Consider the following 21,448-nt stretch of genomic DNA (forward strand, 5'->3'; position numbering starts at 1 on the left):
ATACGACCACACTGGATTGGATTAAAGGCTAGCACGTCAAAAGTTCCATTAAGGCAGCAGTTTATCTCTAGCAGGAACAGACTTATGCCATTCTTTAGTTTCCTTTTATCATCTTCAGCAGTTCGGATGCAGCACACCGTGCACACCGAGTGCTGAGTGGTCATTTAGGGAGGATTGCCGCCTTCTGGACACGTGAACTGTTATCAATACAACCTCTGCATCAGCCCCTCATGGGGCCTGCTGTTTTTAAAATGAAATCTGCTGTGTGTGAGCTTTCAAAAAGCACCTTCGAGCAGAGTCTCCAGAAGAGAAGTAAGAGTGGGTACTAGACCCGAGAGGATCCCTTGAAACAAATCATGGTAAATGTCCACCACAGATCAATACATCACTCGACCTCCCCATCCATCGCAGAACCTCCTCCTCCTGGCTGAATTCAGGAGAGGCCTCAAGACCTGGATGTTCAAATAGCCCCCCCTGCCCCCACACAGTGGCTGGATACTCCAGTGGTGAATAGTGCGCTTTACAAGCACTGATTGATTGATTGATTGATTGAATAAAGGCTGTGTGGTTGGGGCACATAAAAACAAGACCAAGAACAGGCCAATTGGGCAAGTACTTCACGAGACAAGGATACTTACTATACCACAACAAATCCACCACCACCAATGTGCGGGGTCCCTTGTAAGGTGGTGCATGTTTTATGTTCCACTCTTCTCAACATCCACAGAAACTGAGCCTATGGAGGGATATAAAACGATGGCAGAAAAATAAGAGGAACCCCTTCAAACCAAAGGAATAGGGTACTATACAGAAAGCATTTCCTTTGGACAGTATTATATCATGTAGGCACCATATATTCTGTATATTCCATTCAAACTGTGTACATAATGAGTTTTTAACCAATAAATCTATTTGTATTTTTTTCCAATTCAAATTGGCCAGATTATCTGTCGGGATATATGGTCTTACTTCCCGTGTATCTACAGTGCGTAGTTGAACGAGAGAAATTTGGAGTGAATGGGATATACAGAACATATGGTACCTACATGATATAATACTGTCCAAAGGAAATCGTTTCTTTATAACGGGATATATAAAGAAAGAGGAAATGAAGAGGCGCACACAAATAACTTACGGTCCCTGAGAGTTTATTGAGGTAATCAGATGATGCCCCGAATTTTCAAACACTTCCGTAAACACCACCTGGAATGAGGACCCAGGAATGACGAAGAAACAAACAACACAGATTATATATTAACTCCATTTACGGCCACAGTGTGGGCTACAAGTTCATTTTCAGGACTTGAGTACTCTCCATTCAAATCTTTCCAGGAAAGGTTCCAGCCGCAATCTCCTCGTCCCACTTATTAACCTGGAAAAACCGACAGAAAGATGAATGTTCAGTGTCCAGAGGTGACCAGAGCACAGACATGAAGACATTCCAATGATACAAGAACACACACGCCTCAAAGTAAACTGAACATAGAGCATACGACAGCACGATTCGTAACACAACAATCTGTCCAAGAGAACACGAGACACTACTCCAGCTCCCACCCAACACCACACAGCTTGGCTGATTTAAGGAGAGTTCTTTATTTGTTTGTGTTGTGTGACCTTTCATTGATGAAGGGCATGCCAGGGGTGTACACACTGGAAGAGCTGATCTCTTCTTTAGGTCACCCTCCTGCCACTCCGACTGAATATGCCTCATTATCTCCCGCTCTGTCCTAGGTTCCACAAATCGTGTGTTGTCCTAATATGTTATAGGACTAAAGTTAGAATACTAATTGTACAAATTCAAGAGTATTATGAGAAGTGGTCCATACAAACAGCCATCGTAAAGGTATCGACCACGACTGCAGAGGTACATCAAATTCACCAGCAACACCCAAAACAGTACGGTATGAGCTACACACGTCTAACATGGGACTTCTTGAGAGGTTTGGGCAACCTGCAGTTTTCAATCCAAGCACACAGCTCAGTTATACAACTGTCCGCTGTGCAGAAGTGGGTGTGTGTCTTGTACTGCAGGTATCTTTATGTTAGCTGCAAGTAAGTTCAAATCGAGGCAGTGATGACTCAGCATTTAATCCTTCTGAAGTAGATGAATTGAGTCCCATTACATTTACATTATCAACAGCCACTGCAGATACTATAACCTAAATCAGTTTTAACAATAAATATTCCAACGAATATATGACGTTACAACGAATTCCGTTGCAACGCATGCCTTTACCACGCATGCGTTACAACGGAATTCGTTTACCACGCATAACATTTACCACAATTACTAGCGTGATGACGTCATACGTCGTTAAGAGAAAGCGGAAGTTTATTTTCCGTTTTCTCTTAAACGACGCTGATACCCGACGTGACTTCAGGTGAGTTTCCTTTTTGGAGGGAGACCCCCCCAAGCCCCCCTTTTTTTACTTTTTACCTTTACCACATATAACTTTACTACAAACCTCGTAGTAAAGGTATGCGTGGTAAAGGCTTTCGTGTTAACCACGCATGCGTTGTACTGCATGCGTGGTTAACGATTTCGTTGTAAAGGCTTCGTTGTAATGGCCGTTTCCCGCTCGAAATACATAATTTCTTTCATCTAGTTTCACTGTTTGCATCTTCCAAAATTTGTTTCAGAAACACCCAAAAAATGATCCTGTTTCTGTGAACAGCTCCAGCCAGGAACTCAAGGCATTTACAAGTTGACTTAAAATTTCCAGACGAGGGCCAATTTATAGAAACGACAAAACTCAAACTTTTCCTGAAAATTCTGATAGCTCGAAGTTTGCTGAACTAGTTCTCCTGAGCGCCCTCTGCAGACAGGCCCCTCCACATCTATGGGGCTTGAAAGGACAATACCCAATATTGAAAGTGCAGAACAGACCACTTCATAAAGCGCCTTGACTTGAGCTATGCACGATTCTCTGACAGCCAGAGTCACTCATCTCAGGAGTAGTGGCCCTGTTTATTCTCAAAGAGGACCTCTTGAAGCCTCTGCTTTCTCCAAAGAGCAATGTTGAGCCTGACATAACCATACCAGGCAAGGGGACGCCAGTATCTTCTTCTGTTTATTACTTTGCTCAGTGGGTGGAGCCTCTGAAGATTCCAAGGGGCATATGTACAAGCCCCTATCGCCACCACAACGTCACTCTTACGGGCGTTGTGGTGGCGATAGGGGCTGCGTCTTATGTACAAGGCAGCTTTAAGCCACTTAAAATGGCTTACAGCTGCCTTGTACATAAGGCCCCCTATCACGCTATGGCTAGCCTGAAAGGGGCGTGCAAAGGGTGTTGAGGTGGGCATTCCACCGCACCACCCATTGTATTTGAAGCTGCCCCTATGTACAAGGGTGAGCCACATGGGAGGCAGCGCCAAAATTAAGAGCAGGAAAATCGTGGCCTTAAGTTGGCGAAACGAGGAGAAATGCATTATTTCTCCTCGTTTTTGCTTTTTCCATGTGTGTTGTCTTGTGCGGCACACATGGAAAAAGCAAAATGCCATGGTTTGTTTATGTACAGGAATGTGTACATAAACAAACCTTTTTTTTAAAATGCCATTTTGTGACTTTCATGTGTGCTGCATGAAGCAGCACACATGAAAGTTACAAAATGGCATTTTAGGTTTGCTTATGTGCAGGAAGGGACACCTTCGGACACATAAACAATCCTCCCTTACACGCAGACAAGACACCCTTGCACTATGGTGCAAGGGTGCCTACGTTGGCGTGAAGTTGTCAAACTTAGGGCCATCGCAGGGGCAAATGCAAGGCTGCACCACATTCTTGTAAATATGGTGCAGCCTTGCGTTTCGGAAGTGGCGGAGCACGGCGTTAAGTTAAGGAGGCTAAGGACACGCTCGTCCACTTCCTTGTACATATGGTCCCAAGTGTCTTTGTTCCACACTTTGTGGGCTTTGAATCCTACTTGTATATATCCCCTCTAATACTATTATAATATTAAGGCAAGGGAAATAGAAATAAAGTTCATTATTTTAATTAAAAAGGATCGATTATTGTTCACATATAAAAGTGCTTGTTTGGAGAAAAAAATGATGACAGATGGAGTCTAAATGACCTAAATGAGGTAGTGTAATAACATGAAGACCTTTACCATAACTGGGACAGTGCTTGAAGTGTGATTGGTTGAGCTCAGCGATCAGTGGGACTCCATTTTGCACACCACAAAGAGACACCCAATGAATGAACTTGTGAAAAAGGCAGGAAATGTTAAAGAAAGAAGGGTAAAGGTGGAGGTGCTCAAGAGTGTGAGCTTAAAGCACGCCACGTGCAGTAGTGCTACTGGGGGTATCATGCTCTTGGGGCAATGTGCATATGGAATGCAAAAGAGCGTAGAAGGGAAGATGTTGGTCGTGTCCCACAGCAGATGGCATGTGTCCCAAACAGATGATAGTATCTCCTCCGAAGGATACGCTCTTTTTGTATGGTGTCTAATGTTGCGCATAAATAGGATATTCTTTGAACTGGTGACGCTATTGATTTCTGAAGGTTGATCTGGTTTCCCAGTATGTTTAGCAGTTCTGAGGTTGCCTGACAATTAGCTTTTAGCAACATTTTGCCTAGGTCAGTGGTGCTGGAACAATGTTCAGAGCGGAGGTCCTGCCATCAATGTTGTATCACTGAAGTCATAGAAATTCTGAAAAATCCAAGACTCACACTAACAAGTGTAGCAAATAAACCACCCCCATTCAGCAGAACGGTAAGCGTGTGGACAGTACAGGAAATGGAAAAATAGAAGTGCAGGTACCCTGTGTCAAAGTACCTGCTTGTTTCTGAGAAGTGCCGACACTCTCCATTGAAAATATTACGTCACTCTTGAGAAGTGCAGGTACTCTCCCTCCTAAATTAAAAAGGTGCCGGTACTCAGTACCGGACAGTACCGGCCCATTTAAAGCACTGGGTGTGGAACATAGTTGATGATGCATTTTGGAGCAGGCTTTCACAAATATATTACTAAAGCATAGTGTGTTAGTGCGCAGTCATTTACAAACAGCCCACCGTCTACTGAAATGGCCACTAAATTTGCACGGACATGTAGTTTTACTGATAAAACTATGTAGCGTGCAAACAACAATGTGTTGGAATCAAGTTTTAGTGATTATTTATCATTTGTGCATTACCAAGTCAAGTAACTTGATTTGTTCTGATCCTACTAAAATCTTTGTTTCCATTACACTTCAGAATTACATGAAAAAATTTGCTTCAGTTGTGCTTTTCTAACTGCTGTTATATTTTGAAATATTTGCACGGATTATTTACAGGTATTTAAATTATGAAGTGTGTCAGAAAATAAATGACATCCTATAGCCTTTCCTTTCCACGTCCTGTACAACAGCAAGAATGTCACATCTTCACACTTAGTAATCAGAGAAAGAAAATAAAACATCAATTTCCATATTAAAAAAATAAGCAGCAATTTATAAGAAGACTTAGCCAGACATTTGAACTCTGTCTGAATGCACAGCACATGTGACAAGATACAAATAAAATGTAAATGCATCTTTACTGCTCCTCACCCTTTTTAATGCCAGCATGGTTATTCTGGGGGATCTGCAGCACCGCCCCTCCCCCATCCCAGCATCCAGAGCTTAAAGTCTAGGTAAAAATATGTAGAAATTCCCTTTCTTCGAAAATGCGCTGCTTCCACTACCATGTGTTTTGAGATCATGGAGGGACCTGATTTTAGGCAAAATGGTACCTATGTGTACTGACAATGGTTAATCCTTGTGATGAACCTTAAGAATTTTCTGTGATGTCTCGGTATAGGGCTGTGAAAATATGTTTTTTGCAGATCTGCTGCACACATCCATTAATTATGTCTCAGATGTGGATAGATAACGATGAAACGAGAATTCAGAACTTCGTTTTCTTGAAAATTATTCATGAGCAGTAGGTCAGTAATCCTCTTTTGTACCTTTTTTCCAAAACAGGACATATCCAGATTATACTCTTTGGAGTTTCTGATTAGCTGTAACTGACTTGATTGCACCTTTCTTTGGCAGGAATGCTGTATGCTCCTCAGGATAAACATGTGTCTCTTCATGGTTGGTGGTACTGGTGGTAGAATAGTCTTGAAAAGTAGAAAGTATCCAAGAGATGTAATATTTGCACCCATTATGTCTAGTTACTTAGGTCCAATGTGCCAGATAGAAAGATACCACTCCTCATACTGGAGTGGCAAATGGAGGAGTTTAATTAAACTGTCACTGCCTATTGCTAGAGGAATGTCTCCCTCTGGGATTTGAAGGTTTTGTTGGTGGTGACTTGGACTTTGATGATCTTCGTTGATAGGAGTATCTCTTGCCTTGAGCGTACTGATGTTGTTGGGGTTGATTCTTCCTATGGAGGAATTGAACCCTACATAGGAAATATCCCCAATCGACTGATGTTGTTGTTTGAAGAATTCTTTCCCCTTCTCAAGGCCTTCAGGGTCTCTACCGCATTTTTTATTTTCAAGTACTCTTCCTTTGTATGGTGACTGAACAGGAAAGATCCTGAAAATGAAAGGTTCAATATCTTTAACTGTGTCTCTGGTTTTAAAAGGGTGAGGTGGAGCAAGAGGACATGTGGATAGACAGCCTTTGCAATATCCGGTGGCAGCTAATTCTGTCAAATCAACCGCAGCACTAATGATTTGATGAGGTTCTGGCAAGCTTTCATGTAGCATCTAGTCCTCTTGTTGATCCTTGGGTGGGTCATCAAGGAAACCTCTGAAGCATCACAGATTTTCTTTCGGTATCTCTCCAGTGGAGCAGCCATGCTGGCATTCTTTAAGTGGTTGCCGCCGTCCCACATTTCTTTCTGCCAGTAGCATCATATCACTTACTTTCTCCCTGAGAGGTTCAGAAGATTCTGGTGCTGCGGCTTGTCGTCTCACTGAAGTCACTATCACTGAGTCAGAATGGGTTCAGACTTAAGAAACTCTAGCTCCTGTTGAGGTGCCTTATATTGTTTCAACATGCATGGAGTCGCAGCCTTAAGAATAGCCATTATAACGAACTTTCGCTCTGTAATATCTAGGACAACTGGCACCAATGTCGTAAAGGCTTTGAAGCTGCTCTAGGCTGTAAAGTTTCTAAACCTTTCAAAACTACCAGCTCCGGTGCTTTTAAGAGAAAGTTTAGCTTAGCCTGTCCACTCATCTAGACCTCATGGAAGGTTGTGATGTCCTTGGAAGGTGTCACTGGTGGGTTTCAGAGGGCCACGGGGCATGCCGGGGTTACTCGGCCCAAGCAAATGGTGGAGGCCTTTTAATCCTGATGTACCACGGCCTGACCTATTATGGATCCTGCTCAACTGGACCAAGTACCCCTTCTGCACTTGACTCTCAGGGGTAGCTGCAGTCGAGCAATCAAGGCTCCCTCTGGGACTGTAGTTACAGGTCAGTAAATACAACTCAAAACTCAAAGCGATAACAGTACGAACAATAAATTAATTTCCAGTCAAATACTTGCTTTTATATGAAAAAGTAGTATTTTATTTCTAGCTCTGCACATGCAAAGAAATATGACATTCGGAAGCAACAACACAATCCCGCTAGAGGTCGGGGCTCTAGTAGTTGTCAGGAAAATCCCTATCGCATCCTCCTTCATGTAACGTATTCGGGGTTATTTCTCATTCAATGGTAGCCGCATCCAGGAAAGGCGCACTACTAGGATGAACTCAAGAGTTCCCTTTGACAGTTCATGATTTTAATCAGACGTGTCTATGGTGCTACAGCACCTTCAGCAGCGAATCCCCCTAGGCCCACAGACCCAGTTCAAGTCTTACCCGCTCCTGCAGCACAGAAACGTTTGGTGTTACAGCGGGTGACCCGAGCATGAGCACTCACGAGATCAGACCCTGTTCTGAGAAGTTGGGCTGCTTGCAGGACATATGGCAGCGTCATGCGGGTGCAGGCTCACTCTCCGTAGTGGCGTGGCCTGCTCTCCTTAGTGAACAGAGCAGCTTTCCGCTCGCAGAGACATGGTTAGTCAAATTCTCCCCAGCCGGGAGAATTCAATCCTCTGGTTCCCATCCGGAGTCCCATGAGGGTGAGTCGTCCTCCTCAGCATCCTCCTGGTCCTCTAGGGTCAATCAGGGCAGATCTCATGATGCGGCTAGACCCACTGGTCAACTGTCGACCCATCGACCCCGCCTGGCACATGGGGTTGCCACGGTACCTTCCAGGTGCAACGTACACTCCTCAGGCGCAATCGCCCACACCACAGCAGGTCCTTCTGGTATACGACGCAGCTGCTAAGGAGTTCACTAGTCCTGGCATGCAGGTCACACAACGTCTTCAAAGTTTACCCCCTCTGGCATATGGGGGTCACCGCAACAAAGCCATGTGGGCTTAGGGCCCTCCACACAGCACTCAATAATTGGCTCAGTATACAGCGGCTCTCTTATGGCATATGGGGGGTGCACACGGGCGACGGCCCAATCAGTGGCGAATCCTCACACCTCGCACCGGGTGTCCTCACTGTAGGGCTTCCCACAGGACCTTGCTCCCTCCCACGCTCTCCACTCTTCAAAGGGCACCCAGGTCTTGGCATGGAGGCCGGTGCTGGTGCTCCAGGCTCCATGGCAGGTATTCTTGATTTCCCTGGGTGATGTCCCCTCACCTAGCAGGAAGGATAGTAGGCCTTGGCTACCAATCCCGGTCAAAGTCTTGCAAAGCTTCCCCGCCTCACACATCCTGTCTGGCTTTTGGGAAGATTACATATGTTGGGGACTCAACCTCCCCTTCTTATAGTCCTTTTCCAGACACCAAACGTGATTTAGGGTTTGAGTCTTTGAGGTCTTATGTTGTGGTTCTGCTTTATTTGAAGTGGACACTTCTATCTTTTTTCTTTCTTCATGAAAGATGTCTGTCACAGCAGGCAAGTCCCCACATCTGAATGTTCCACAACACAATTCATGGGAGTGACCAGAGTTCAACCTGGATGTCAGCCACAGTGATATGTGTATGAAAAGGTTAATCCCAGTTCCCCAGCCATACACTTCTTGATTCCCTTATCTGCCCTATCTCTCTCCCTGAAATGTGTCCAGGTACCCTTGCTTGTTATCTATCACTGAATCAGAGCAGTCTTTTGAAGTGTAAAGATAGTCTATTTCTTCTCCTTCCGTTTTTGTCCCCCCTAGCGCCCAGGAATTCAGCAATGCACAAATCTGTCTGGGGATTCTTCTCCTAATATCTTCATCTGGCAGTCCTAGGCTTCCCAAAATGGAACCAAGGGTCCTCCATAAACAGGGAACAGTCTTTTACCATGACATTTTTACAAAGTAATTACAACGCATTTTTTACAATGCAATTACTTGTACCAGGCAAGTCTCTACCAAGCAAGTCTTTACAATGCATGTATGTTTCTATTTGTGAGTATGTGATAAGTAGTTTATAATTTTAAAGGGTAATTAAAAAGGGGGGGTTAAAATATTAGCAAACCTGTAAACAACATAAATGTATTTTTTTTTAACATATATATATATATACATATATTACCTACTGGCCAGTAGGTAGTTATAGTTAGGATCGTTTTCCATAGGAAATCCGCAACATTCTATTGGGAATAACTTTGGCGCCCAATGAGGGATCTGCCTGTAATTTTCCTTAACTTTGCCTCGCTGCGCTCCGCCCCTTCCCTGAAAGTTTCGGGGGGATCCGTCAAGCGGGGGCCGAGATAAAAGGGGGGTCCCAAAACGTGTTTTCCCCATGTTAATTTCCATAGGGTGGTTGGACTCACTTTTAGCCCGAACGGCTGAATGGATTTCCACCCAACTTGGCAAAATTGTAGGGACTGGTACCCCGATGTGCCTTTGCTATGTCTCAAGATATATGCTCCAGTGGTTTTTACGAAAATTAACTTTGAAAAAATATATATTGGGCTACATTGGGCTATATATATGTTAGAGCCCAAATGTAGCCCAATGTAGCCCAAAGATGGCCACCAGAGACAAAAAAAACAAATGTAGCCCAAATATCAGCCAGATGTAGCCCAATGACAGAATGTCCCAGAGTGTTCTAAAGAACAACTAGAGCGCTAACAGTCTTACTTATGACAAAAGTATGGCACACCTGAAGTCATCTTGATTGGTATAAAGTGTTAACACTTAAAACATTTAATTTGCAAAGGAACAAAATGATGGGGTTCATTTTGCCATAGAAATTATGATTAGTGCTGAAGAAAGAAAAATGAGGGCACAGTTTGAGTGACTTCTCAAATCCTCTTATATTTCATAAAAAAAATTCTGATATGCAGTCTCCCAAGATGGCCACCAGAGACAAAAGAGCCCAAATGTAGCCCAAATATCAGCCAGATGTAGCCCAACTATAGCCCAATGACAGAATGTCCCAGAGTGTTCTAAAGAACAACTAGAACGCTAACAGTCTTACTTATGACAAAAGTATGGCACATCTGAAGTCATCTTGATTGGAATAAAGTGGTAACACTTAATACATTTAATTTGAAAAGGAACAAAATGAGGGGTTTCATTTTGCCATAGAAATTTTATATATATATATATAAATATATATATATATATATATATATATATATATATATATATATATATATATATTCACTGAAAAAACCATAGGTTTCACACCAGTTATAGTTAGGAATTAGCATTTAAAAAACCTATTAAATTCACTGAAAAAACCATAGGTTTCACACCAGTTATAGGGGCCGATTAGGATGGCGGACGGACTTGCGTCCGTCCGCCACCCCAGAGGTGGAGGGACCGTCCGCAGGGGCAGCGGCGGTCACTCCGTGCAAATTAGGATGTGACCGCCACCCTGGCGGTCACATCCTGGATATTTAACATTGCGGCGGGTGCAGCTTCAAGCAGCACCCGCCGCAATGTTAAAAGTGCATGTTTAACATTTACATGCACAAAGCGGCAGGCACCGCGCGGTGCCTGCCGCTTTGTGCATGTAAATACTGGGGGGTACCATAGGTACCCCCCATGTGCACCCCCCACCTGCCTACACCCTGGGGGCCCGCAACGGGCCCCCAAAATCAAAAGTACACATGCTTTTCCACGGCGGAAAAACCGCCGCGGAAAAGCATATTTACAAATGCTTCCTAATTTGGCTGACGGTGTCTGATAGACACTGCCAGCCAAATGAGAGCTTTTCCGCCGCGGTTGTAATCCGACCGCGGCGGAAAAGCTGCGGACAGAAACCAAGACCCACCAGCCATCGTAATGCGGCGGTGGGTCTTTGGTGACTCCGCAGAGGATTTTCCGCCTCCTCCGGGCCGGAGGTGGCTTCCGCCGGCCCGGAGGAGGCGGAAAATCCTCCATCATAATGAGGCCCATAGTTAGGTGGAAATTTTACTCGCACAAAACCATTGAAATTCCCACGTTATAGTTAGTTGGACTCACTATAACTTGCGCGTGCAATGCACTGCTGATGACGTCACATATTACATCACTCATGACATGGTCAGTGACATCACTCATGACATCACTGATGACATCTCAAATGACATCACTGATGACATCATCCAGTGAATGTGTATCTTTCTGAAAAATAAATATTTTTTATATATGTATATCTAAAGGTTGATGGAAGAATAAATGGGTAAATAAATGTCTAAATGGATGTTTTTTTGTGTAAAATTGATTGGTTAACTGACTTATTAAATGTATCTTAGTGAATACATATATTAGCGAGTAATGTTTAAATATTTAAATATCTGTATCTGTGTCTCACTTTGTGTATAAGTGGCTGCATGGGTTGGTGAGTAGCTACATGAGTGTGTATATGGGTTATTAGGTTTTTTTTGAGTATCAGTATCAGTGTCTGTATGGTTCGGTGGGGGATATTACTTAGAGCACAGATGTATGAATGAGTGACTCACTATTTGTATGTATTTTGAAGACAGCATATGTGCAAGACTGTATGGGTGGATGATTGTGTGTATGGGTGGGTTAGTGAGTATGTGTTTTTATAATTGATTGTTTAAGAGAGTAAATATGTTTCCGTTTCTGTAGAAGTATGTGTAGTGGTGTGTATATAGCAGTATAATCAAGTAAATGTTTTTTTGATAGTTTATTTGCATGTGTGAATTTGTGTGTGAGTAACTATATGGATGAGTATTAGTGTGTAACAGGATGTATAGGTGTATGAGTACATATGATGAGTAAGTACATGCATGAGTGACTATATAGAACTGTTGGTGAATGAGTGGATGTGTATGTAGATGTTGGAATTACCTAATAAGTTGTAGCAATTGGTATTGGTTTCTCCTTTTTTAAGAAAATGTTAGTTTCTATTTTTGAATGTGTGTGTCAAAGGTTATTTTATGCTGATAGGAGGACTTTGTCACAATGATGTTGTCATCAGTGATGTCATTTGAGATGTCATCAGTGATGTCATGAGTGATGTCACTGACCATGTCATGAGTGATGTAATATGTGACGTCATCAGCAGTGCATTGCACGCGCAAGTTATAGTGAGTCCAACTAACTATAACGTAGGAATTTCAATGGTTTTATGCGAGTAAAATTTCCACCTAACTATAACTGGTGTGAAACCTATGGTTTTTTCAGTGAATATATATACATACACACACACACACACCAAAATATATTTAAAAAGTGGTGTTTTAAAATATTAGCAAACCACCTGTAAACAACATAAATGTAATTATATATATATGTATATATATATATATATATATTACCTACTGGCGGTCGCCAGTAGGTATATATAGTTAGGATTTTTTCTCTATGGGATTTTTGAAAATTCTATGTTTAATAACTTTGGCGTTTGTGGACGGAATTGGCTGAAATTTTCAGGAAAATGGCACATTTTGTTTCTGAGCAGCCCCTGAAAATTGGGGGGGGGTTCGAGAAAAAAGGGGGGTCCCAAAACATGTTTTTAACATTGAGTTTTCCATAGGGCGGTTGGCCTCACTTTTAGCCCGAACGGCTGAATGGATTTGCACGAAACTTGGCAAAATTGTAGGGACTGGTAGCCCGATGTGCCTTTTGTAGGTCTCAATATATGTGCTCCAGTGGATTTTGAGAAATTAACGTTTAAAAAAAGATATATATCTGTAACAGCGGACCGGGCAGCGCTCCGGTTCGCGTACTTTTCGCGCAACGGAGCTTTGTGAAGCGAAGCTGATTGGTTCTCCAGCGTCTGTCAACATTCCAAACAGTCCGTAGCGACCGCCATCTTGTCTCTCGGTAGGATCGAGAGACAAGCGGAGGCCAAACCGAAGGGGCAAATGACCATAAGGGGGCATAGTAGATCCTCCCTGACCCTCTAGGTTTGATGTGGAGGTTTTAAAAGGGCCCCGCGGGGCAAAAAAAAAATAATAATAATAATGGAACGGCTGAATGGATTTGCACGAAATTGGCAAAATTGTAGGGACTGGTAGCCCGATGTGCCTTTGCTAGGTCTCAATATATGTGCTCCAGTGGATTTTGAGAAATTAATGTTCAAAAAAAGATATATATCTGTAACAGCGCTCCGCTTCGCGTACTTTTCGCGTTACGGAGCTTTGCGAAGCTGATTGGTTCTTCGGCGTCTGTAAACATTCCAAACAGTCCGTAGCGGCCGCCATCTTGTCTCTCGGTAGGATCGAGAGACAAGAGGAGGCCAAAGCGAAGGGGCAAATGACCATAAGGGGGCATAGTAGATCCTCCCTGACCCCCTAGGTTTGATGTGGAGGCTTTAAAAGGGTCTCGCAGGGCAAAAAAAAAAAATATCGTTTTTTTAGTTTTTTTGCGTGGAGTGCGCCCGGTTCGCGAACCGGGAAGCGTTCTGGGGAGCGTACTTTCTTGAAAATTAGTGAAAAAAGTTAGAGTAAAATAATAATTGTGAGTGATCAGATGTAGGGTAGCTCTGAGAAGAGCTTTTGGGTTTATGGTACATTTAGGTACTTATAAGTAGGTACCAATGCACAGTCCTAAATTCAGAGTGAGAATTCTGTTGCCCTCATCTGAGAAGTGAACTCCATCTCCTCTGTAGATATCTTGCATGTAGTAACGCAAGTTATTGTTGTACATTCGTAATTTGCGATGAGGTAATTGCTAATCGCAAATTGCGCCTTCATTCCTATGGGCCTCCTGCTGCATGGAAATGAATGGGTAATTTGTAATTAGCAAATAGCTCATCGCAAACTAGGAATGTTAAAGAATCGCTATTTATTCCTTAAAGTTCGCTATTTAGGAAATGCAAAAAACTTTGATGATACATATGGCGGTTCATCTCTAACAAGATAAGAAGCATAGGGATAGATTTATGATGACTGGCGCATCACCAGGGATGTGTTAGTCATTCTGTGCCGCTGTTCCGTCACCTATGGTGTGCTGCATTTACAATGCGGCGCATCATGGGGCAAAAACAGCACAGATGCGTGACGTATCTGTGCCGTAAAGGTGGCGCATTGCTGGAGTTGTATCGCAAGTGTGATGAAGCTCCAGCAAGGCTCAGGGGTGCCCCTGTCGCAGGGTTTCTGTTCTCACACAGAACTGTGGACAGAGGATTGGAACCTCGGCGAATTAGGGTGCCCCAAAACTCACCTTAGTAATCAAAAACCCCTTAGCAAGCTAGGTACAATGTCACATTGGATATAACAAACTCTCAATGTTTAGACAATCCAGAATATGAACTTATAGTACCTCAGGATACGTGGAACTCATGAACAGTCGGTCGTTATATATTTCTTAGAAACCAGAACATGGAGTTAAGAAGAACACATGTGTATTTGAAATGTTTATTTACTAATGCCGTCTTCTCAGGCGTAGTATCTTAGATAATACAAGTACACATATTATCAGTAGCAAAATTACCAGCATAGTTACTAGTACATAAAAAGCGAATGGTGACAGTATGTTAACATGCTGTAAATGAATAAGAGTTAGCAACACTTATAAGCAGCCGCGGGCCGTGGAGGGAGTTACGGTGGGGCAGGGAGGCGGGGAGGGGGAGGGGCAGGGTGGAGAGGGCTCCACCCTGCCCCTCCCCCTCCCCGCCTCCCTGCCCCACCGTAACTCCCTCCACGGCCCACGGCTGCTTATATCTCACCCTCCCTAATACACATATTATATTATTTGCTAAGAAGGTCTCTTTGTGTTGGTTTAGGGCGTGCCCATACTTTAGTGTCTTAGATTTGAAGGAATCACATCAGCATACACCAGCTCTCTCTTCATGTGAACCGCATCAAGTGTTGTGTATGTGTGTTCGGCAAAGCAATATAAAACCCGCCTCATGCCCAGAATTGGCAGAAGCTGCACTTATGTTAGGAGTATGAAGTCGTGGAGATCAGACCTTATAACAATTCTGTATCGTGTTGTTCTTGAAACTTCAGCACTCGCTGTACAGATATAGTTGAACAAGTAAAGCAGATAGTAGAGCAATAACATATTATTCTCATGTAAATCACGATGAACTATTAGGTTGAAAGCTAAAGCAACAACTAAGTGTCGTGTGCAGAAGTTGCAAAAAAGGAAAAATGGCGTTTAAACCGGTAATGAGCCCATGCTAACTTAACACGGTGTAAAGATATCCAGGATCTAGATGACACCTCCCCATGATCCGGAAACGAACTGAATAAGATAATAGAAGTGCCATCTCATGAGAGCAGATTGCAACTTTATATGTGGACGGTCCGCAAGGTAAAACATTAAAAACTAGGACAATTTAATGCTAAAGAAAAATAAAACAGCCAACTACTTTATCGAGGCTTAAGCCAATAGGCAAGCTAAATAATAAAAACTTGACAAATAAGTCAATGAATTGTCAATGAAATGCTAGTACTCAGCATATCAAACATGAAAAAGGTCTATGACATAACTGTGTATGCAAAATAAGCTGCAACAGCCTCTAATAGGAAGTCACCGTCTTCATCCGAAAAGAGTTCAGCCATCCAATTTAAAAGCGGAAAAGAACATACGTGCTCTCCCAGCACCGGATCCTCTATCACAATCAGAGGACAGCTCGGTGGGTTTTCAAGAAAGCTCTGTTCCAAGAAAGACTGTGTTGCCGCCAGTAAATTCCAGGGACCAATTAGTCCATGCATCAATGCCACAGCCATAATCCTTTCGCCAGGACAAACCAACTCGTGAGTAATGATAGGAGTCATCAGCTGATTAAAGTCGACGTCAGGAGAAACCGGTCCGCAGAGACACAAATCAATGGCCCAATCGAAATCACAGGTCAGGCAGTGAAATACAGGCTGGACACAGGTGAAGTAGGAGAATCGAAAAGATAATCCATATGCCGTGCTTAATATCGCCAACGGCATTGTGCCATAATATTCAAGCATGCGATTGCGGAACAGCGTCAGCAGCTGCAGGGCGGGAGCTTGCACAGGAGGGACATCCATATTTAAAAATGTAAAAAAGCACAAGAGCGTCCGTTGGTAATGCAAGTAAAAATGGGAATCCACCAAGCACAGTGGAAAAAATAGAATGAAAGAAAGCAGGGATGACTCCAAAGATTTTCTCAAATGAAGTCACGAGACCACTGGTAACAACTTTAAAAAAGTGCGCCAGGCCCTTTGTGGAGGATGCGTTAAAGATAGTCCGAACCATGTCGCTGAAATGCAAAGGCGAATCAGTATTTAAAAGGGTCTGCACCTCTGTACGGGTGTTCGCTATGTGAAGCACGAAAGTTTCACGGGCCGAACTCAAGGCCACCTCTCTCTGAGACAAAAGAGCTCTTATTCTTGCCATGCCGTTGAAATGTGCTCCCAAGGTTGGTATTTGTGGCCAGATTGAAAACTCCCTATGTTCATGTGTGGGAGGAAATAGAACATTTCTGCAGCAAATAACCCGTTCACTTACTGTTACGATAAAAGGAACTTTTAATTAACCCAGAACAATCTTCATTATTGAGCATCAAATAACTACCATTTTCCAACAACTTGAACGTGGGGATGATAGCAGGAACTGGCGTGCCTTGCAACACGCAAGCCATATTTGGTCGGTGTTTGTTGCATGAACCGTGTAACTGTATGTGCCTACACATTAGTGAATGATCTGGTGTCTCAGTGCATTCCTCTCCATTCAGATAAACTTCTTGATCATCTTTGAAAATCTGTATGTGTATGGAAGCGACCAGACCTCATGAAGAAAACCACTACCTAAAGGTTCATAACGACCTATTGGTATATATTTCATACAATTTGAAAACTTATATAAAGCAAAAGGCAGCGTTATTAAACCGTGGATAAGGCACGTTGCCAAAGCAGCCAACCTTTTGGATTTATACTGGAAATGTTAAAGGAAGAATTACGGAGTAGGGCCTGTAAATCTTTAATGGACAACCGAGTAAAATTACTCCAACCATCATATTCCTCTAACTCCGGGATAGTAGGGGTGTTTAATTTTTTAGAAGTAGCCAATCCAAAGCATTTGGTCTGGGAAATTGTTTCATTCACAAACAACATATGAATTGGGATGAGACATGCACGGTGCAAAGCCTCAGTGCCTTGTACCTGCCAGGTTCGTGAACCCCAAACTGATGTAGATCCTGGATATCTTTACACTGTGTTAAGTTAGCATGGGCTCATTACTGGTTTAAACGCCATTTTTCCTTTTTTGCAACTTCTGCACACGACACTTAGTTGTTGCTTTAGCTTTCAGCCTACCTGCGTCAAGATCTATGCCTGCTTCAAGCAGGCGCAGGGTTTTGATGCAGCTTTGTCCTATCTGATTGTAAATGCGGCACACCGTGGGTGGCAGAGCAGCGGTGCACGTTAACTGGTGCATCCCTGGGGATGTGCTAGTTAATATAAATCTGCCCCTTTACATTTAATTATGTGCAGGTGACACAGAGTCGGTGAGGTTTATCCAAGGTTAAGAAGAGATGAGTCCTGTTCAGTGAAAAATTGGAGATAGGCTTCACCTCCTCTCCTCAGCATCGTTGGACATGGTTAAATAATAGATGCAAAATGTTACTCTTGTTAAACAATTTTACTATTATAATCTCTGAGATTTGTCTCTTACTGTGCAACATCTCATTGTTGTTATCTTTCTTTAAAGATAAAGACAACATCAACATGAGCGACAATCAGCAATCAGTTGATTTCGACCTCATCATTGAACTCGTAATTGAAACATCAGTGGATGTTGATCCCTTGGATGATTTCAATCCTGAGGATGAAGAAGAACGTGATGAGGATGCAGATTTGTCAGAATTGTATGACATAGGATGGGAAGCTGACGTGCTTGAGCCTATGGAACTATAAACATTTATTTTATAAATTTATAATAAATAAAAAGTAAATATTTAAACCGTTTAATTTAAAAATAAAGACACCTTCAAAAACAGGTTATGTGTAGTGTCTTCAATAAAATATTAAAATATGGTCATAAAATTAGATCAGATTCATATATAAAACAGCACAGGTAAAATGAATATAAATTCCATTTCTTTTCTGCTATTTCTGTATTCTAAATTTGCCATGTACAAAAAAATGTTCTATGTAAAAATGTTAAGTAATGTGTTAAGTTTTTGATGACTGTTATTAATTTACTGTTGGGTAATAGTGGTTAATAACATTTTTAATTATATTTTACCACAGATTCAACTGCAGATTATTTCAAGATTTTAGGATGCCAAGCAAAGAAAGAGTGAGAAAGGCTGCAAAACGTCAAAGACAGCAGGTGAATAAAAAAAAGCAGCAGTCCTCTAACAAAAAGATTTGTCAAGTCACCAAGAAAGCACCGGGTAAGAGTACAAAAACATTCATAAGAAATATCTGTAGTAAAAAAAATATTACTACAGAAAATGTTTCAGTCCAGAAAAGGAGAAGCAATTCAAACGGTAAGGAAAGGCCAATGAAAAATGTTACTGCTAGAGTAAGAGATAACTCTATGCATGAAAGTAGAAGGAAACAACAGTTTAGGGACATTCGTAAACGAATGTTCCGTAACAGGATAATTGGCAATTTGTTAAAAAATATTAAGAAAGGTCAACAGAAAGTGGTTTTTTATAAGAGAAAAAAAATAGTTGAGAAAGTTATTGATCAGGCATTTGAAATTAAACGTAAGTTATTTATTTTGACAATCAATAGAATTAGGAAGCTAAACAAGGCAATTTATGATTTCAAAAGAAATAGTAGATGGAAGAGAATAGTTAATCGTAGTAATTTTTGTGAAGTTTTTTCTGGAGAATGGATGCATAGTTCAAGCTCTGAGGCATTTTTTAATGAGGAGAGTTATTTCCAGGATAATGATTTGGTGCATGCAGTTGACACCAGTGGTCGAGCTTATGAAGTGAAAGATGGTTGTCCAGTTGAAAAAGAAAAACTTGTGACAACAGAGATAGAAGAGTTGTTAGGTAATGAGGTTTTAGGGAGACGTCCTAAGGGTCCTGTGTACACCTGGAAGTGTAGTAGTATTTGCAGTGTACGACAGGATTCCATCAATTTGCTTTGTGATTTTATACGGTCATTTAATAAGAAAAGTTTGAAGCAGAAAATGAAGTTGTTGCAAGAATTAGATCCTTGCAGAGTGAGAGAAGTGATAGGTTTGCATGGTCATTCACTGGCTTGTCTTTCCAGGAGAGTATGCCAGAGTGTTTTTCATCATTTCAGGATGCTAGCAGTGCATCATAATAAAGTGAGGAAATTAGTTAGAATGTTGTATTATGCTAAGAGTCCAGCAATTATGCTTAAACAATTATGCGCTGCTCTTTTGCATGGTTCTGAAATAGATGTGAAGAATATATGTGAAGAAATTGAGTTTTGCTACTTTGGAAGTAAAGAGGAGAATGTTGAAATTGACCAAGAAGAAGAGAGTAATGTGGAAGATAGTGTACAGGTTTCCAGTACAGATAATTTCCAGAGGGAAATTGCGACGTTTGAGGTGAAATCAAGTGAGAGGCCAAATTTCACTTGTGTGTGTTGTCGACGCACTTATTATAAGAATCAGACTAAGTTAGTGGATTTATATGGAAAAAGTGAAAGGGAAAATAATAGTGAATGGAAGGATTTTACAACATACTTGATGGTAGAAAATTGTTTTGATTTGGGATTGGATCAACGTGTGTGTACTTATTGTTGTAACAAATTAAATCAAAACCAGATGCCTGCTAGAGCAGTTCATAATAATCTGGAATTGGTTGAGATTCCTTCTGAATTGAAGGATTTAAATACTTATGAATCTATTTTGATTCAAAGTATCCATCCCTTTCAGGCTATTGTAAGAATGGAGCCAAAGACAGGGAAATTGCCTCCATCAGATTTACAGAGAGGATTAAAGGGAAGAGTTGTTTATTTGCCTCTAGATTTGAAGAAAAACATTAACACAATTGGAGTAGAAAAAGTGGAAGAGGAACCTCTTGTTATCTTAGTTAATGGGGTTCCGACAAAGAATAAGAAAATATGGCAAGATTTAGTAGATGTTAGGAAAGTCAAAAGGGCAACATTGTATTTGAAAAAATATAATAAATACTATAAAAATGTATATGTTGCAGAAGAGGAAGTAAGTGAGGAAGAGGATAGAGATTTGTGTGCTGGTCAAATTGAGAAAGTAGAACGCTGTACTAGTGAAGAAATATATGAACATTATAGTGTTCATCCTTTGCATTCCAAGGAAGTCATGGGGAATGCTATTGAGTTGTTTCAAATGAAACAAGCGAAAGGGAGTCCCATTAGTGTTTGGGAGGAAAGTTTGGAAGCTCGGTGTTTCCCACAGCTTTTTCCAACAGGTCAGGGAGGAAGATATGATGAGCGACCTCATCAAATTCCTGCTTCTGAATACCGGACTTTGCGATTGTATGCAGGAGATCCTAGGTTTCGACAATGCATTCCTTATTTGTTTCATCTCCTGTTTGAAAGCGATCTGTCTGGACTGTCATATGCAGTGAACCACATCTTGAAAAGTGGTATACACATGCAAAACATCTCGGCAAGTGACTTTATGGATAAAGTCAATGTCCAAGACAGTATTTTGGATTCTCACCTGATTAATCTCATGGCGTGTCAGCGTGGTACTAATGAGTACTGGTACCGTCGTCATGGTGATTTAAAATGTATGCTGAGGAACTTAGGAACTCCCACATGGTTCCTCACTTTGAGCTGTGCTGAGTATGGCTGGGAAGACTTACTTGAATTTCTACGAGAGGCAAATGCTAACGTAGAAAACATCGAATTCAAGACACCCGGAGAACTGTGCTCTTTGGATCCAGTCAATGTATGTAGGTACTTCAATCATAGATTTGAAGGTATGATGTCTTTCATCATGAATAAGAAGAATCCACCTCTTGGAGAGGTGTTGGATTTTTTCTGGAGGAAGGAGTACCAAGCAAGAGGTGCTCCTCATATACATATGTTGCTGTGGATCAAGGATGCACCTACATTTGGAACGGATGCAGAAGACTCAGTGATGAGTTTCATAGAACAGTATTCTACGTGTGCTGTTCCAAACGCAAAGGAGAAAAAAAGCCTAAGAGAAAAAGTTCTACGTTTCCAAAGCCAT

At 41.8% G+C, this 21,448-nt stretch overlaps 1 protein-coding gene across 1 annotated transcript in view; it reads right to left on the reverse strand.

Annotated features, from left to right (window-relative positions):
* Positions 1-1,131: 1,131 nt before the first annotated feature.
* LOC144770627 (cytochrome c oxidase subunit 6B1-like) overlaps positions 1,132-21,448 on the reverse strand; it is a 147,338-nt gene continuing 127,021 nt past the window's right edge. The window contains exon 4 of the mRNA XM_078655314.1: positions 1,132-1,372. Coding sequence (XP_078511440.1) covers positions 1,319-1,372 — 54 coding nt within the window. The 3' untranslated portion in view covers positions 1,132-1,318. The remainder of the gene's footprint in view (positions 1,373-21,448) is intronic.

Source organism: Lissotriton helveticus, chromosome 7 (assembly GCF_964261635.1).
Source record: "Lissotriton helveticus chromosome 7, aLisHel1.1, whole genome shotgun sequence".
Classification (NCBI taxonomy): Eukaryota; Metazoa; Chordata; class Amphibia; order Caudata; family Salamandridae; genus Lissotriton; species Lissotriton helveticus.